Source organism: Odontomachus brunneus, unplaced genomic scaffold (assembly GCF_010583005.1).
Source record: "Odontomachus brunneus isolate Ranch 3 - 2012 unplaced genomic scaffold, Obru_v1 Obru_scaffold_086, whole genome shotgun sequence".
In the NCBI taxonomy this organism is placed as follows: Eukaryota; Metazoa; Arthropoda; class Insecta; order Hymenoptera; family Formicidae; genus Odontomachus; species Odontomachus brunneus.
Genome location: NW_022639536.1, coordinates 1,431,003 through 1,449,194, shown reverse-complemented (window position 1 = coordinate 1,449,194; position 18,192 = coordinate 1,431,003). Strand labels below are relative to the sequence as shown.

Here is an 18,192-nt window from a genome sequence, read left to right as displayed (position 1 = left end):
AAAATAATTACTTAAAAGAAAGAATCAATACAAAACCAAAATCAGTAAGTAAAATCATTATTGTTCACACACATACGTTTACACATTTACTCACTCACAATCACACGAACTTGTCCATCCCAGGGTAAAGTGGTTAAATCCATTGACCCAAAAAGGACAATAAACACGTTTTAAAAAACAACCAAGACGTGACATATAATATTTTTAGGAGCATATTTTTACAAATTAAGTGATATTTGCGTGATAGCTTATAATCTCTGCGTACAATTAAATATCTATAATTGTTGGGAAATAATAATTTATATTCCAGCTATATAACATTTCAGCAATATATATAACAGCTATATAACATTTTAGTAACATATTATATTTCTGTTATATAGTTGCAATATTGTTTGAGTGGGAAGTTACAACTAACATATATATTACATGTAACAAACATGTTATATTACACGTTACATTCCGTTATATTATGACGATGTTATATTATTGTGTTTGCTGGGTAGATTTTTATGCTGGCAGTGAATATTAAAATGTAGCTTGTACGTAGCGATTAACTGATTGTAGCAGGCACTCCAAGTTAGCATCTATATTTGACGGTAAGTTTCGTCGCCCCTGCCTACCTCCTATATTCAACTTGTGATAGGCAAACTATTTTTGCTAATAACTTAAAAAATAAGCCTCGGACAAAATCTTGCAAGATAAAAAATTGTCTTAGAATTTTGCCAGGATTTTGTATTTTTAAGGATAGAAAATCCTTAAAAATATTCCTTTTGAATCCTTTATATAAACTTAATTCATTTTCTATTTTTTTTTTTCAAACGAGAAAGTTTTATTTGTTCTAAGACGTTAAAATAGTTCACTTTCCGTGAAATTATCGACCGTTGCCATCTTGGTATGTCAAATCTATTACAGTAAATATTTTATTCCCCTCACCCTTTGGACTTCACCCCCGCGACAATATGCCCTGTCCAGATATTTTTACATTCATGATCAAAAAAGATTTAGATAATGCGCTTTGGTATATAGCAAGCATTAATATAGGTCTGTTCTTTTCAGCTACACTGCTATATTGATGCAAAGTTAAAGACTCTAAGTTAGAGTAAGACAAATATATTTTATTTTATTTTAACTTATGGCACCAGTGCAGCAGTACAGCTGAAAAGAACAGATCATGTCTTATTCGTAGATGCCATTAGTTGAGATTCAAAGCAATGAAAATTAACCTGGTTTTCCCATAATACTGTTAAATGGAGCTAAATAGTTCGTTGATCGTTATATGGTGAGCATTCTTAAGCATCCTTGCTTAAAATATTTAATAGAAAATGATTGGATAAGATTGAAATGGATGGAATTCCTATATTGATTTATATATATGACTTATCATGCACCGAAACGTACAACATAGACTTTCTATATATTTTAATCATATTTTATGGTACTGTTCTTTTCAATCATCTTGAATATTGAGTTTAATAAATTGATATTTCTGAATCATAGTAAATATTGCATTATGTATTTATTATTATTTTATAATAAACTACTTAATATAATATTCTATATCTATATAATATTCTTTCATAATAATTATACTTATAATGATGGTTATAAAATAGAATCAAATAAAAATGAAAAGAATATCTATGTAGTTTAATCATATCTTATGATACTACACTTTTCAATCATGTTGAATATGAAAGTTGGTATAATCAATTTATATTTATCAATTATAGACAATACATGGTACATGAATTCACTTACGAAATTTCGTAAATGAGTTGTGAAATATGTGAATCAAAATTACCATAAAAATTATGATAAATTTTCTATCATTTTCAAATATAATATTTTAAGCAGAGATGCTTGTTTAAAAAACATTTAACAAATTTTTAATAAAATGTCTTTAAGACGTTATCAAAAGACATCTTATAGGTCTATTCAAGATTTTATAAAAAGACGTTTATTATAAAACATTTCTAGAGACATGTGTAATATTTACATTATCAATCATTAATATTGAAGATAACGTAGTACAAACATTATTATATTTAAGTAAAGCATAGATATTTATGGGAAACTTGTAAGCTTCCCAGTATTTTTTTAGTATTTCTAAATATTATTTTAAACAAAAATATATCAGTAAAAAAAATTAAGCAGAATAAGGATATTAGAAACTGGACGTTCTTTATCTAAACATTAAGAGAGAGAGAGAGAGGGGGGGGGGGGGAGAGAGTTTATAGATCCTATCATATATCGAATCGTAAAAAGCGAAATTGTTTATGCATCCACCACATCTGTAACGTTCACGTTGTATGTATCCGTCAGGGTCCAGGAACTATTAAGATTAGGGCTTTGCGCGGAAGAACTAACAAGAACAATGGGTCGCCGCACTAGAAGTCACATGAAACTCTAAACTGACATGGCCCAACGAAAAACCAGATGACTCGGATCATCTAACCCATCGACAGAACAAAGTTTCGTATGCGACTCACGAATAAACCATATGCGTTGGCAAATATCATTAGACAATCGTAAAAGTCAGTATTTTGTAAGAGAGAGGGAGAGAGAGAGAGTCTGGGTATTTTTTAATTAAGCGCATTTGTAAATGGATAAAGTGTGACTCATCAAGTCAAATTGACTTCTTATGGTTTGACGATACGTCATTTTTATTTTTTAAAAAATTATCTATTCGTCGTTTCTAAAAACCAATTTGCATGTTAATGCGAATAATTTAAACTATCGGAGGATAATAATGTTTGACAATATGATAATACACACGCGTATTTTTTCTAATTTATAAAATTATTAATGTAGGTAAAGGCTCTAAAGATATAAAATCTAATAGAACAAATGAGGCAAATAAGAGCTAATTATTTAGGCGGAATTAACAATATAATGAATATCAATGTAACATTCAATTTCGTGTTACAAAAATATTCAAACGTTTCGGTCCTCTTTTTGGACCCTCTTCAGTGACAACATTAATTACAAATATCGCAAAATAAAATAACGTCGCCAATATAAAAAAATCGGTTGAGACTCGCATCGGCAATCATATTATACCAATATGATAAAGACATTGACGGGTTGACTGTGGCCTTTAAATAAACGAAAATTTTGAATATTTGCTAAATCAGAAATAACACTTTTTTAACTTACCCGACAGTCAAAACGCCAAACTCAACCATTATGGTCATCACACTTATGTTCTTACAAACATGAAATTCGGCAGAATAGAGAAAAGAATAAATATGTTTAGAATCACAGCAAGACTACAATAAAGGTTAAGCGACACCAAAACAAGAAAGTCAGCTAACATCAGATACATCAACAAATTAAACACGCGGAAGTCTCTCGATAATTGATATGTAATCTTCATGGAGACCTAAAACATATTCTTGCAAATTCAAGCCATTCTCTTGTCTGATTATATAAAACATTTCTGACGTAATTCGTTTGATGTGAGAATCTTCTCTGTCTAAAATTAAAACATTGTTCCAATCAAATTCATGTCCACTCAACTTATGCAGAGACACGACCGAGTAGTCATTGGTATTTTTTGTTAGTTGGTTAAAATGGAATGGAATGGAAGAGAGTCCAAAAAGAGGACTGAAACGTTTGAATTTTTTTGTAACACGAAATTATATGTCACATTGATATTCATCATATTGTTAATTCCGCCTAAATAATTGGCTCTTATTTGCCTCATCATTTGTTGCTTTAGATTTTATAAAATTGTTGTACAATAACATAGTTTGGATACATCGTACGAAAATATTATCTCCCTCTTTCTCTCTCTCTCTTCTTCTCTAAATGATATATCTAAATAAATATAAATATTTTGGAAAAAATTATAAAAAGAGTGTTTTACATTTTTATTTCAATATTTTTATTTAGATTTTTATCTTAGATTTTTACTTCAAGTTTACAATGGCACTTCCGAGCAGACCTCCGTCGCGTTTAAAATAAGAGGAAGAAAGAACATGGTATAAAGTAGTATAACAGGCACTCGCGAGTGTATGACGTATATATAATCGTTAATATTATAGATATACAATATGTATAATATAATTTATTACATATTAGACGTATCGTGCCTACATATGTTTATCTATACATAAGGATATTAGGAACTGGACGTTCTTTATTTTCTAATTAAGCGCATTCATAAGTTCCTCAGTGGAACGTGGCCCACCAAGTCGGATTGACTTCTTATGGGTTGATGACATCCAATTTTTATTGAAGGATTATCTATCCGTTGCTTCTCCATCTATATTTCTCTAATCAGGCATCCGTGCCGGTACGTTTACAACTAATATAGATCAATTTCCCTTGACTACTAAAAATAAACTTACTTTAATCCTTATGCGTATCACTAACTTTGTTGTCTCTATCAACACATTGAGTGCCATACTGAATTCAAATGTGAATCTCTGGCTTGAATTTTCTGATTATTATGCGTGGTCGTATACAATGTTGTATTTGTTTTGAGTGTCGCTTTGTTTTTTAATAGTTTTGCTAAAATTTCACAAAAAATCACAGGAATTTTTGTAAAAATAAAGGATTCTCTAAAAGGAAGATGTAAAACATGTAATGTAATATTGTAAAAAATATTATATAAGAGTTGCATTATTATTTCTTTTAATAATAAATATATAATAGTCATCATAACTTTAGCATGATTAGCACTTTAAAGTCTACTGATATAAAATTTTCTCTTTTATGTCGAGTTCTCAAAAGTACTATCGCACTCGTGACACTTTTTGCTTGTTTTATGAAAATCGCGATCTCGGAACTCAAGGGTTAATACATTGTCAAGTGTATGAGTTGCGCTCGATTAGACAAAATATTTAGTAATATCATTCCTAATTGGATAAATGAAACCATCATTCACAAACGGGTAACGAGACCTTTGCAGAAATTCACACGTTATTCAAATAGCGACGTTCCATACAACACGCATGTCTAAAAAATGTCTCTGACTCTTTGTGTGGGATCGCACTCAATAACTTGATACTCTATAGAAGTTCGCGAATTTATAAAGTACATTCTTGTAATTCCTAACACACTACACTACCCTTATGTGTGATGTAAAAGTCCTTGATCGCGTGTAATACGCGTATCGATTTTCAACTACATTCTTAAAAATAGAAAGAAAAAGAAAAAAGAAAAGCTATATAAGGCTATATAACAGGTATTTCGATGAACTGACGAGACAATTTTACATTCTTAATCGCGAATTCGCGACGTTCTCGTCATTTTTCATTAAATACCTAAATTCTCGTGATTTCGAATGTATCGTTTTCTTCATTAAAGTCGCTTTCTTCTTCTTTTTTTTTATACCAACGCTGCGTACTCTTGTTCCATTTCACTCAGCATATTGTACAGCCGCTTCTTTACCTCCTCGGATGCTGCTGCGCGCGGTAAATTCGTGTCGCTATGTGGATTAGCGCATTGTCTTAACAGTACGGCCATACTGCTGGTGGTATGTTCCGACATTAGCAACCCAGGAATAATTAGCGTTCCCGAGAGCGTCCAGCCGAGGAAGATCTTTTCGCAGACGATCTACAAGAAGAGAGAGTGCAAGGTTTATAGCGTTTGCTCGGGTTTTATTTCCCTAACTAGATTAAGTATACATAAATTTGAGAGCAACTTTACTAGTCGATTTATAAAGATTTTATTCCTTATATGAATGATTCATATGGCGCACATATTTATCATATAAAGTGACAAAATAGAAATACACGAAAAGAATGATTAAAATTTACTCAAAACAATATATCATGTAAAATGTAATATGGAAATCTGAGTGTAATTTTTAATAAATTTGTTGCTGCATATGCATAATGCAATAAAATATTTACATTATTGTGTGATGTAAACTTAAATTCAATATATTCATTTTATAAATGTAATTAAATTGAAGTTCTGGTTTAGATAGTTAAAAATAGAAACTTTTTTATGAACTTTTTTAAGAGAAACGAATAAAGATATCATTATAGAGTTTTAATCATATCTATAAGTATCATTGTTTTAAGAGAGTACAAAAAAATTATTTAAAAAATTTTAAATTCTGTCTAAATATTTTGTGCTGAGCGTGGTGTCGCTGGCCTCTAACTGATGGACAACATTATAAATCATGTAATAATCTGAAATAAATGAAACGAGAAAATTTAAGAACTGTATTAAACTTGCTGTAGGATGAATTTTTGTCATATGCAGAAAATCGAAATTTAACAAAATGGTAGCACTTCGAAATTTTAAGTAATTTTTCTTTTTTTTTCTTTTATATGCCAAAAAGAATAGTGATTTTGGAAATTTTCCAAAGCATTTAGGTTTATTTTTCAATAAATTTCATACTGTTTGTGAATTTTCTTCTCATTTTTGTTTCAAATTATTACTCTGAATATTGTCCTGGACGACGAAATTTTAATTTTTCTTTAAATAAAAAAAATTTTTTTAATATTTAAAATAATGATAAATAGAATGGTCAAAACCTTATATTAATATTGTTATTTTTTTCTCTGAAAAAATTTCGTCAAAATCTATTTTTTGGCTTTCTAAACTTCTTTCTAGATAGAACCTTTCCTTAAAATAATTGTAAAATTCCCATCATTTATTGTTTCACGTTATGAAAGTCATGAAAGTCTATTTATGACTTTGTTGATTTCCTGTTTTTTTTTTATTTAGAGTAACCGATAAAATCCGAAACGGTGAGAGCATGTTAATCACTCACCTGCAGATTATTGTTAAGGACCGACGTCTCGCAGCGCTTGCTCTTCGAGCACACCGACCGGCAGTCGAAGTAATCACAGTCTTCGTGCTTCTCACAGTTCTTGCCGTCGGTGATGATACGGCCGATCACGGTTTTGGGGAAAACTGCATCCAGATCTAGGAATTTAAGCTTCTGTCCACCCAACGGTAGACCAAAGTGATTGATCTTTACATCGCAGAGATGGAATGGCTCGGGCATATTGGTCTCCAGTTCCTCGAGCAGGTCGAGGATCATCACGGCGAGCTTAAGCCGCTTGGCCCACTCAGGCTTTGAGTCGGACAACGCCAGCACCGTCGTTGGGGTCTCGATGGGCCTGACATATTCCACGGCGTAGAAAGTGCCGCAGGTACCGATCAGTTGCGGGAACACGTCTCTGTCCTCGTATAGGATCATCATCAGGTACTCGTTCTCTTGCAGCAACGGCCAGAGATTCTCCATTTCCAGGCGACGTCGCACGAGATCGGTCTCCACCCGGTGAGTACGCAGCCGGGCGAGTCGCTCCAACTGATGTTGCGACAGCGTCATGTTCAGTTTGCTAACCATCAAGTCTTTGATCATATTGGCGAAGTCCTCTTCGGACGGGAAGTGCCGTAAACCGGTCGCGTCCACCCAGTAGAGCGACTCAAATTGCTCCGAGGGTGTTTTAGTCCTAGATAGCGGAACAGATTGGCTATGCATATATCGGTTGTGTTAATTCGTCCCGCGATTGGAGGTCGATTTTCTCTAACGTGAAAACGAAAACGGCAAGAGCAAGCGCTCGTGCATGCAAGTCGCACTTCTGGACGTGCGACTTCTGGATAAGATCTCATTATATTACAATGCAAAAGGAGACGTAGGAATGTACCTCGAAGCCTTGAAGACAAGTCGAGTAGTTTCCCAGTGCGCCGAGAATACTGCCTCCTTGCCCGCGTGAAGTGTCTCGCATGCGAGCGAGTGAATCCCCTTTTCGGTGCACAGTGGCTCACAGAGAATTCCCATGGCGGTGCCATCTCGATGTGAGCTGCACTAAAATTGAAAATTACGATCGGATACCGCACGAATGGCAAGTAGCAGAGTCGCGAAGCTCGCGAGTCGCATCGGAAATATTCCGTGAGAAAGAGAAGTGAAACGAGGATTGAAAACGTAATTATATATTTATAACGAATAAAGTTATAAATATCATTTTACATCATATTTTACACAAATGTATAAAGTATATAAATATTAAATATAATATTGAGTAATTAATATTCAGTATATTAAGTAATATTAAGATAAACAGAAACGCTGAACATAGTATTTTAATCTTTACAAAAGAAAAAGAAACGTCGAGTACATATCAAAACAAAAACTACAAAACGAAAAGTACATGTTAACTTAATCAAAATATAGATGTCCTAAATTAGTTATAATAAAAAAAGAAGTAAGATCAATATAATAAACCAAGTACATATATGTAAGTACTTATTACATAAATAATTATGTGATAAGTATCAATAATATTAATAATTGAATACTGATATATACAAGTATCAAATTGAGAAAAACATTGAGGATCAAAAACTCGGCGTGCCCCAATTAATAAATTCATAAATAAATTTATAAATATATTCATACAGAAAAGTTATTCCTATATACAGCGACACACAGTCTTGAATTTATGAAACATTAATATAGAATTCCCCATAGTGCATATATATATATATATATATATATATATATATATATATATATATCTCTTTTTTTAATAATGTACATAAAATTATTAGTAACATTATAAACATTTATATTGAAGAATTATGTATTAATTGGGCACGCCGAGTTTTTATCCTCGATGTTTTTCTTAATTTGATATTTGGATATTTTAGTGTTCAATTATTAATATTATTGATACTTATCACATAATTATTTGTGTAATAAGTACTTACATACACGTACTTGGTTTATTATATGATCTTACTACTTTTTTGATTATAACTAATTTAAGACACCTATACTTTGATTAAGTTAACATGTACTTTTAGTTTTGTAGTTTTTGTTTTGATACGTACTCGGCGTTTTTTTTTCTTTTGACTGTTACGATCTCACTGCTTTTTATATAGATTATTTAGATACAAATCTTATTATATTACCTTTTCAGCAAAGGAAATATATGCATCTTTGAAGTTTCGTGGTCAACTACATTTTTTTATTGTGGAATCATTAATTGAAATTCATTTTGTGTGCTTACTTCGCACAGCGTTTGTATAATGTCCATTAATTATACTTTTAACATTGTGGAAAATTACACTAACAATTTTATATATATCTGTGCTTATACGTATCTTTGACGTAGATATACCTTTAATTTTTAAATTTGTGATTTTAAACGTTTTGTTATTAGCAGTTTTAAATAACTATAATTTTAAAATAAAAATATTTTTTATTACTATTATCTCGTTTTTTTATTATCTCAATTATATTAAGTTTTCTCCACAATGAGTACATACTTTTTTACTATTTTTCCAACTTGTAAAATTGTATTCTATTAATTCTTGTAAAGTATATAATTTTTCCAACTTTTCTGGCAATTAAAGTAATAGAATATGGTTTGATTGGATCTCTAAATTTGTAATACATTTTACTATAAAATTTTCTTCGTGTAGTAATGTATCTTTTCCTCTAATATGAACTCGCAGACTGCGTTCCAATATTCACTGCCAGTATTGAAACTCTATACGTATACACGACACAAACTATAGATCTTCAGTACTGGCAATGAATATCGGAACGCAGTAGTAATCATTGAACTTTATTGAATTTATCGATGAAATTATTCTATTTTATTTACGAGTTTACGCTAGGCGAAAAAATATATGATCGATTTAATGTTTATTACGCACGTAATATGCATCCATTCTGATTGATGCAGTCTATACGGAAATTTTTATAATATTTCATCTACGAAAATATTTTCTGTCTCACCAATTAATTTCAAATTTAGATTACACGTTTGCAGTGCGGATCGCGAACGTCACAAGTGCAGATTGGTATAAAACTATAAAAAATTGTACATGAAATTATAAATGTAGCTTGATATGTACATCTAATGGTCGATCATAAATCTTTTCCTCTAGCGTAAATTCGTGAATCAATGGCAATCTTTATAGATACATGCTGCTTATTGCAGCCTATATATATTACAAACGCAATTTGACGGACAAACGCGCATCGCTTGTGTGCGTACGTATACGTGTGATCTGAAGTTAAATCGCTTGGCGATGCAAACGCGGCTTAATGGATAAACTCATTCGCTTGTGTGCGTACGTGTAAATCTGAATCTGAAAAATCTGAGAATCTGCGCGAAAATAAAAGGACTTTTTAGCGAGAACGAGATTTCGAGATCTCCGTATTGCCTGCATCAATTTCAATCAAACTTGGTGCAAATTACGCGCGCGCTAAACATTATATAAGGAAATTTTCATCAGATTTTCAATTATAGTTTTCGTGCTTGAGATATTTGACTCGGAAGACTAATCGACCTAGAAATTCCAGATAAGCTTACATGGTCGCGTTGTTTTATTCGATACGTATTCGGCGTCGTGCTGCGACCGCGGCGCTTGATGTATACGTTGCGAACGTATTTAATGTATTTTGATGCAATTGCAATAGCAGAACGTGTTTAAAATATGATCGTTTGAAGAAATATCCTGTTATTACGCAATAATTAAAATGTTTATTTCTTATTGCTACAATAATTCCAAATTAATTGCGTTCTCTTTCCGCCAAAATAAGCAGCAATTTTCATGACATCAAATGACTACTTTTATGTACTGATAAAGTTCTTATTGTATGAAAATGCATCTTTGTGTAATTGTACTTAATTATTAAGCAAAAAATATGTCGAAATATATCTGTCTAAGTATGTATGTATATTAAGTATATTAAGTATATTAAGTATATTAAGTATATTAAGTATATGCGTGTGTTAAATATAATATTAAACGTAATATTAATTATCAAATATTAAGTATTAAATGTATTAAGTATGTGTTTAAGTATTATAACCATTAATGTGTCGAATTCCACTTTATATTTCAGAAACTTTATGATATTAACCGAGAAATTACGAAAATTTCTTTTTCTTAAAACAAGAAAAAACAAATTCAGTCGTCTAACGATATTGGCCGAACAAATATTTCATAATAGACGATACAATAAAAAAGAAGGTTATTCTCTTTATGCGAAAATAAGCCGAAAATATAGAATAAAGTTTTTTCATGTTAAGTTTCATTTTATGAAACATTAAAATTTTTCAAAAATATCATATAAGAGTTGAGGATATGTCCTAAAATCATATTTTTGAAGAATTTCAATACTCAGTTATAAAAAAAATCAAACAACATAAAACATTTCTTATTTATCTCACGGTTTCGAAAATCGAGAATGTTCCATAATAAAGAAAAGTAGAAAAAAATATGGTAATATATTCGGGCGCTGATATTTACCCACAATCAATTTTGAGCCCTAAACATATAAAAAAGCGCGTATAACAATCTTTTGTATGCTACTTTTTTGATTGTTTAGAATATATTATATTTAAAGTCTGTCATAAAATCAGCAAGCATCACTTTTCTGTTCCTTCCTGTTGCTTCCTTGTTATGATATGATTTGGCGAATGACACTTTAGACAGTTATTATGTTTGCTACATAGTATATAATTTTGGTTATAAATGATTTTAAAACTTGTAAGGTTGTAAAAAAAATACAAAGTAAATTTTAAAATTAATTAATTTATGAGAAATTGATGAAAGTAGTCCCTCTTTCTTTGCTGTATATCCAGAATTATATATTCGTCGTATTATTGACTGATGATTCAGATAAACAAATAAGATTGTAGAACTGACAGAAATAAAATCTTCCTAACAGCAAATGTTTATAAAAATAGGTAAAAGTAATTATTTATAGAACGACAAATATAGATTCAAATAATACGCACGTGATTTGATAAATATTAAAAAAAATTAGTTTTCTCTGAAAAAAAACCCAGATAGGTAAATGTACATAAACTTGACAGCAACTTACGCAACATGTAAGTTATGCAATATGTAAGTTACGTCCCTTATGAATATTTCATATGACACTAATATTTATTACAAACACGCACATATATATATATTTACGTGTGGACACACGCACACAAAGTAATGAAATAGACATACGAAATGAAAATAGACAAAAGAAATGATCTGAATTTACTCAAAACAATACGTTATATTAACTCTATAATTTTTTTATTATATTTGTGAGGCAAACATACTGTATTAAATCAAATTTAAATCATATAATAATGTAAATTTTTGTTATTAATGTGGCAACAAATTTATTAAAAGTTACATTCAGATCTTTATATTATAGAACTTATTGTTTTGAGCAAATTTTAATAAAATTTTAAAATATTTTTCGTATCTTTTTATTTCTCGTTATTCTATGTAATAAAAAAATATGAATGTCATATGCAATAAAGTCAGATTTATATACACTTATTTATTTAGGTATTTAGTAGATTTGTTGCTATAGCAATATAAAAATATACATTATTGTGCAATGTATATGTAAGCTTATAATGATTAATTTAATTTGATTAATGCAGTATATTTACGCTTTAAGTGTAATTAAAAAAATTTTAAGTTTCCATCATCGATTATCTCATGTCGTAATAATAATAAAAGTCAATCTGGGAAAACAAGATTTCGATAAAGAAATTTTATTTTACATTTTCGATTTATCCTTGTACAAGGAATTATCCCTTCTCTTACTATCTCAGTTATATTATTTGTTATAAAACACTCTGTACTTCACGGGCGCTCGTTTCAGTACAGACAGTTTCTTCTCGCCGTACGCCGTCCGGGTCGCGAATCGAGAGCAATGAAGGAGAATTACTCTGCGCGCGTGGGCGCTGCTACATGTATACACATGATGAGCGCCCATATTCGAGCGGACCACACGTTACTTGCTCACGCGCGCGTGCTGGTAGAAGGGAATGCTGTACGTACACACAGGCTCGTTGTACGTGCGATATTTTTAGTCGGTCCGATGACGCCGTTGGGAGAGGACCCGTGACTGCGTGATCCCTGTGTATACATGCCACGCGTGCCTGCGTACTCTTTTCCGAAGCGACTTACCGAAAATGCTCTCGGAATGGAATGATTTATCACGCTGCCACGACGTTACATTTCGCGCACGTAAGCGGCCGTTTCAAGGTCCGTATTGCCGACAGATATTTGTCTCGCAAAAAGAAGAAAGAGACAGGAAAATATACGAACGTGCAACGAATAGAAGAGACATATTTACATATTCTATTTTTTTTCAATGATCATTTTTTTCGAAAGATCTCTCGCAGAGAAGGACATCAGCGATGAAAGATAAAGCGTAGTACAAATACTCCTTTGCATGCTTCCTGATAGAGAATATCCGGATAGACGGGTGTACGTAAATTTGGCAATAACTTTCCCTACTGAAAAGTTTCTATTGAGATCTCAAACGAGATTTCCGAAAAATTTCTTATATGAGATCTCAATTATTTTATATGATATCTTAATTGAGATATCATGTGAAAAATAGAAAAGCTTTCCCTTTTTAAAAGTTTCTAGATTATATTATAAATATTAAATTACATATAATATAATTTGATATTTATAATAATATTTAATATTATTAATTATTTATAATATATTATTAATTTATTTATAATATATAATAATATATAAAGTTTCTAGATTATATTATAAATATTATATTACATATAATATAATTTGATATTTATAATATAATCTAAAAATTTAAAAAGGAAAAGCTTTTTGTATTTCTCACATAATATCTCAATTGAGATATTATTACTTTACTTTCTTATATGATACTTCAATTGAGATATATAAAATAATTGAGATTTTATACAGGAAATTTTTCGGAAATCTTATTTGAGATCTCAATAAAATTTTTTCAGTAGAGTTATTACTCGGTTTATAAAGATTGCGTCGTTCTTTATGTGTAACTTATATGATACTCACATTATCATATAGAATGACGAAATCGAAATACGGAAACAAAAGAAAAATTAAAATTTACCCATATTTATTAGAAAATTCAAAACTATCACGGAATATCAAATTTACTAAATAAAATTATCTAAATTTACTTAAAACAATATGTTCTGCAAAATATAATATGGCAATTTGAATATAATTGCTCATAAATTTACTATTGCATAAAAATAACAAAAAATTTACATTATTGTAAATTATATAAATTTAATAATTAACTCAATAAACACAGTATATTTGCTTCATAAATGTAATTAAAAGAATAAATTTTTTATTACCGATTGTCTCATGTCATGGTAGTCATGAAAGTCTCTTTCTGAGTAATTACCAAGTCCCTTTTAGAGAAGCTTTTGATCGAACAAATGCTCAACGGAGCTTCTAGGAATGTCACATGCAATATTTCGTCCCACGATGATCGGCCTCGCGTGTGCTGGTCGAGTGTTACGTAAGTGATTTTCTTTTTAATTCTACGTTGTGACAGTGCTGTTAGAATATAATGACTAGTGACGTATTTGAATCGTATAAGACTTCAGCGACGACCTTTCTAATCGAGCTGTGCATTCATTTAGCGGCGCTCGCTGCGTGATTTTGTGAAATTGATGAAATGCGAGTTTCGGTTAAGCACGAGCAAACCAGAATACCTCTTGCTTTCAGGCGCGGATCGATCTCGGCGAAATTAAGAAAATTTTACAGGGATCGATAGCTAGAGGACTATTTAGGTTACTGGCACGCGCTTTTGCCAGGTTATTGGCGTCGCAATCAAAATTTACCAGTAAACTTCGCATCAATAATCAAAAGAATTGTTGACGGTAAGTTCTCAGATAAACAGGTGTACGTAAATTTAACAAGAATTTTATTATTCGAATTGTAAAGGTCCCTTATGAGTGATTCATAAGGCATTCACATAGAATAACGAAACAGAAATAGGATGTGAATGTCCCGATTAGTGATCAAGCAACTTCATTATGAAAATAAATTAATTAATTAATAATATATGTATTAAGTACATACATGTATACATTGTGTATTAAATACATACACAAAATTGATTTTGTTGGAAAGCTTAAACATTTGGGATTTTAATTATGCTATATTTTTCTAATTTTACTTTATTTATAATTATTTATTTATATTTAAAATTATAATAATAATTATAATTTTTTATAATTATTTATTTATTTATAATTTTTTATTTTATTTATAATACAATGAAAATGTAAAAGGTATTTTAGGTTGTGTACAGGAGATTTCTTTAAAAAAAGAACCTTTAGTTTTAGAAAATGAGTTTTAATTGACAATTTACTTATTAACAGTGAATATAATACATATATACTATATTTCATATTATTATTATGGAGAAAGAATGTTATAATTGAAATATATCTTCCCAATAATTAACGAAAATTATGTTAATTCAGTGCACAAAAAGTGTTCGTATATTTTTTTAATTCAAACAACTTATTAATTCATATTTTATTTGTTGGCTAATCACGTGACAGTTGACGAGATGGAGTCTTACTTTTCTTGAAGAGCTGATTTTAAATCTTTTTTTGATTAGAAATCTATCTTTTCCTAATAGTATCCTCTTTCCAAGAAATTTCCATAAATATTTTATAGAATTGAAGTTCGATGATTGAGGAGGCGTATTTAATTTTGATAACGCATAAAAGCTATTGCTTCGTGTTATATATGTCGTATGCTCAGGACCATTGTCATTAGAAAATATATTTGTTGGTAATTCTTAATTTTTGTGCATTAAGAAATTGTGTAGTAAGAACATTTTCTTCCAAAATCTCTATATATACTTTGTGATCTATCAATAAAATGTAAATTACCGACTCCCATGTTACGCTTATATATCTTTATACAAGTACACAGCTTATATACAAGTACAGAATCGCCGTCGTGTTTAATTATTGGTATATGAGATTTTTTGGGTCAAGTTCTCCGTATTTCTTTTCCGCTACACCATACGTCTGCCATCGGAATTAAAAATACAAAATGTTCTCTCATCTAGGAAAATAATCGTGTCCAAGTATTAATCCGTTTTACTGAGATATTGTTTCGTAAATTCTAATCGTTTATTGCAATTAGCCGCAATACCCAAAACTTTTTCTTGGCAACACGGCCATGATATTCATTCTTGCGCAATACATTTCGGATTGTGTTAACGGAAATTTCTCTATCGCGATTTTGAGTTTTATTTGTGATTTTTGGAGCACTCATTTTTAGGTCCAGCTTTATTTGGTGAAGAATAAAACGTTTGTCGATTTTGGTTAAGGCTTCGTCGGCCACCTCTGAATTTATTTTTAACTATTTTTTTCTTCTGCAGAAACGGTTAATTATTGACTGGACTGCGCCGATCAAGGTCGGTCGATGAGCTGAGTAATTCTGCGCAAAGATTGTGTAATCTAGTAACAATTTTTTTCACTCCTCCCTTTTCGCTAGTCTTCTTACTTTTGAGACACATTTTGTTCAAATAATGCAATAAGACTGATATCAATGTCCTTTGAGAATCGCCTGAGGATCAATTGAGAAATAAACACGTATTCCTAATGTAAATATAAAAGACCTCCACGAAAACATTTGCGTTCGTGATCCTAGAAACTAAATTTGTCAACAACTAACAACGTTTTCTGTGCACTAAATTAACATAAGTTTTTACTCTTGTTGATTATTAGGACGAATTATTATATTCTTTTTGTTAAAATAATATTGAGAAATATAGCATTTATTATATTTACTATTAATAAATTATTAATTAAAATTCATTTTTTTTAATAAAAACTTTTTCAAGGAAATCTCTCTTATACGAATATACTTTTTGCACTCAGTGTATGTAAATTTGGTAGCAATTTTATATCTCGATTTATAAATATATGCTTTTCTTATAAGTAGTTTATATAGCACTCATATTTATTACATAGAAGGATGAAAATATAAAAATCACAATTTGCTTCAAATAATATATGCATGTAACATATTCAAACTCGTAATTGTAGCTGTTGCAGTTATCGTAATATAAATATAAGCTTGCCTAAGCGCGTAAAAAATGTAACAACCGAATGTAAACAGCTAATTAATCGTCAAATTCAGTTGTCAGCTTCACAATTTCTCGTTTTGTATGTGACAACGAGGGAACATGCAAAATTTTGAATAATTGCAAATGCAAACGTCACTTTAGGTGTCGTAAGTAACCGATGTATACAAAATCCGTTACAGTTGCAGCTTCCCTTCTCGGCCATCCGAAGAGACCACGTCAGAGTACGCGTGCGTCCGCTTCTCTCTCTCTCTCTCACCCTCTCTCACCGGCGCAGGATTCACTCGCACATCTTCACCATCCCGAGACACCCCCATCGTGCGAACCCCCATCGCGGAATCGCGGAAACGCCGTGATCGCGCGCGCCGCGCACCGTGTTCGTCGCCGATCGCTGTGGACGAGTGACAACTCGTCGTCGACCAGCGGACTCACCACGTTGGATACGTGTCGCCAGGCCTCGAGGTTCGTGCACATTATACCCCAATGTAGAAGCAGGTAGACGACGAGGAACAGGCTGGACAGCAGGAGGATAGTCGCGAGCTTGTAGTTGTACACGAAACCGGGCAGCCGGCGGACGTTCATGATCGTGTTGCTGATTGTCAGGTTCCTCACAGGAATCCAGGTAATGAGATCCGTTTGCTTCTTGCCGTTTTCGATCCGTTTTTCGCGCTTTATCTACGATTCGGCCTCGTCCTCCTCGTCGTCTTCTACGGCGATAACGTGCCTCATGTTGACGTGTCCGCAATCGCGCCGGATCACGCTTCTGCTTCCGCTCCGCTCCGCGTTCAGCCCGTAGAAGCTGCTACCGCCAACGCCGTTGCCCGCAACCGCCGTCGCCGCCACCGCCGTCGCCTCCACCGCAGCTGTGTCCTGGTGCGGCCGTGTTGGCCGGCGTCGCGTCGATGGCGAATGCTTGCAGCAATGCGGCATAATCTGCGACACGCGCGAGAGCGAGGCAACGAGCGTCGCGACGCTGCGCCTCTCGCGGCGAATCTCCCGATTCCTCCGGCCGTCCAGGGCCGTGCAACACTGGCTTGATCTCCCCGGTAGACTGACTCGTTTCTCTTGGCGCTGCGGACGATAAGAGGCACGCGCACTCGTGCAACTCGCGTCTTCAGAATACGTTCCTCGGAAATGAAAACGCCAGACAAGTCAATGAGAGACTCGCGCGAGAATTCATACGATTGATACTTTGGTACTTTCGGATTTCGAACGATTATTGTTTGTTTGATCCACGGTTAGCTGAAGTTTCGGGAAGGCGAAAGTGTGTTTTCGCGCCAAGTATGTGTACATACACTCGTTTGCAAAACGGTTTG

The 18,192-nt window shown here is 32.2% G+C and overlaps 1 protein-coding gene across 2 annotated transcripts; it reads right to left on the bottom strand.

Moving 5' to 3' along the window:
* Positions 1-2,070: 2,070 nt before the first annotated feature.
* LOC116847969 (divergent protein kinase domain 1C) lies at positions 2,071-17,546 on the bottom strand. Of its 2 annotated transcripts, none has more exons than XM_032823625.1 (4): positions 17,309-17,433; positions 7,620-7,775; positions 6,737-7,424; positions 2,071-5,565 (listed from the first exon to the last, which is right to left on the bottom strand). In XM_032823625.1, the coding sequence occupies exons 2-4, from the start codon at positions 7,751-7,753 to the stop codon at positions 5,338-5,340; spliced, it is 1,050 nt and encodes a 349-aa protein (XP_032679516.1). In that variant the 5' UTR covers positions 7,754-7,775; positions 17,309-17,433; the 3' UTR covers positions 2,071-5,337. The 2 variants fall into 2 exon arrangements, with proteins under 2 accessions (XP_032679516.1, XP_032679517.1); XM_032823626.1 differs by having other exon boundaries at positions 2,075-5,565; positions 7,620-7,780; positions 17,309-17,546.
* Between the last annotated feature and the right edge of the window lie 646 nt (positions 17,547-18,192).

Excerpts from the sequence above, each read along its gene's own strand:
- LOC116847969 (XM_032823626.1), bottom strand. The coding sequence starts at position 17,458 with ATGAACGTCCGCCGGCTGCCCGGTTTCGTGTACAACTACAAGCTCGCG. Across the intron at positions 7,425-7,619 it reads CTTGTCTTCAAGGCTTCGAG|GACTAAAACACCCTCGGAGC; the intron begins GTACATTCCTAC and ends TCCGCTATCTAG. Across the intron at positions 5,566-6,736 it reads TCCTTAACAATAATCTGCAG|ATCGTCTGCGAAAAGATCTT; the intron begins GTGAGTGATTAA and ends CTCTTCTTGTAG.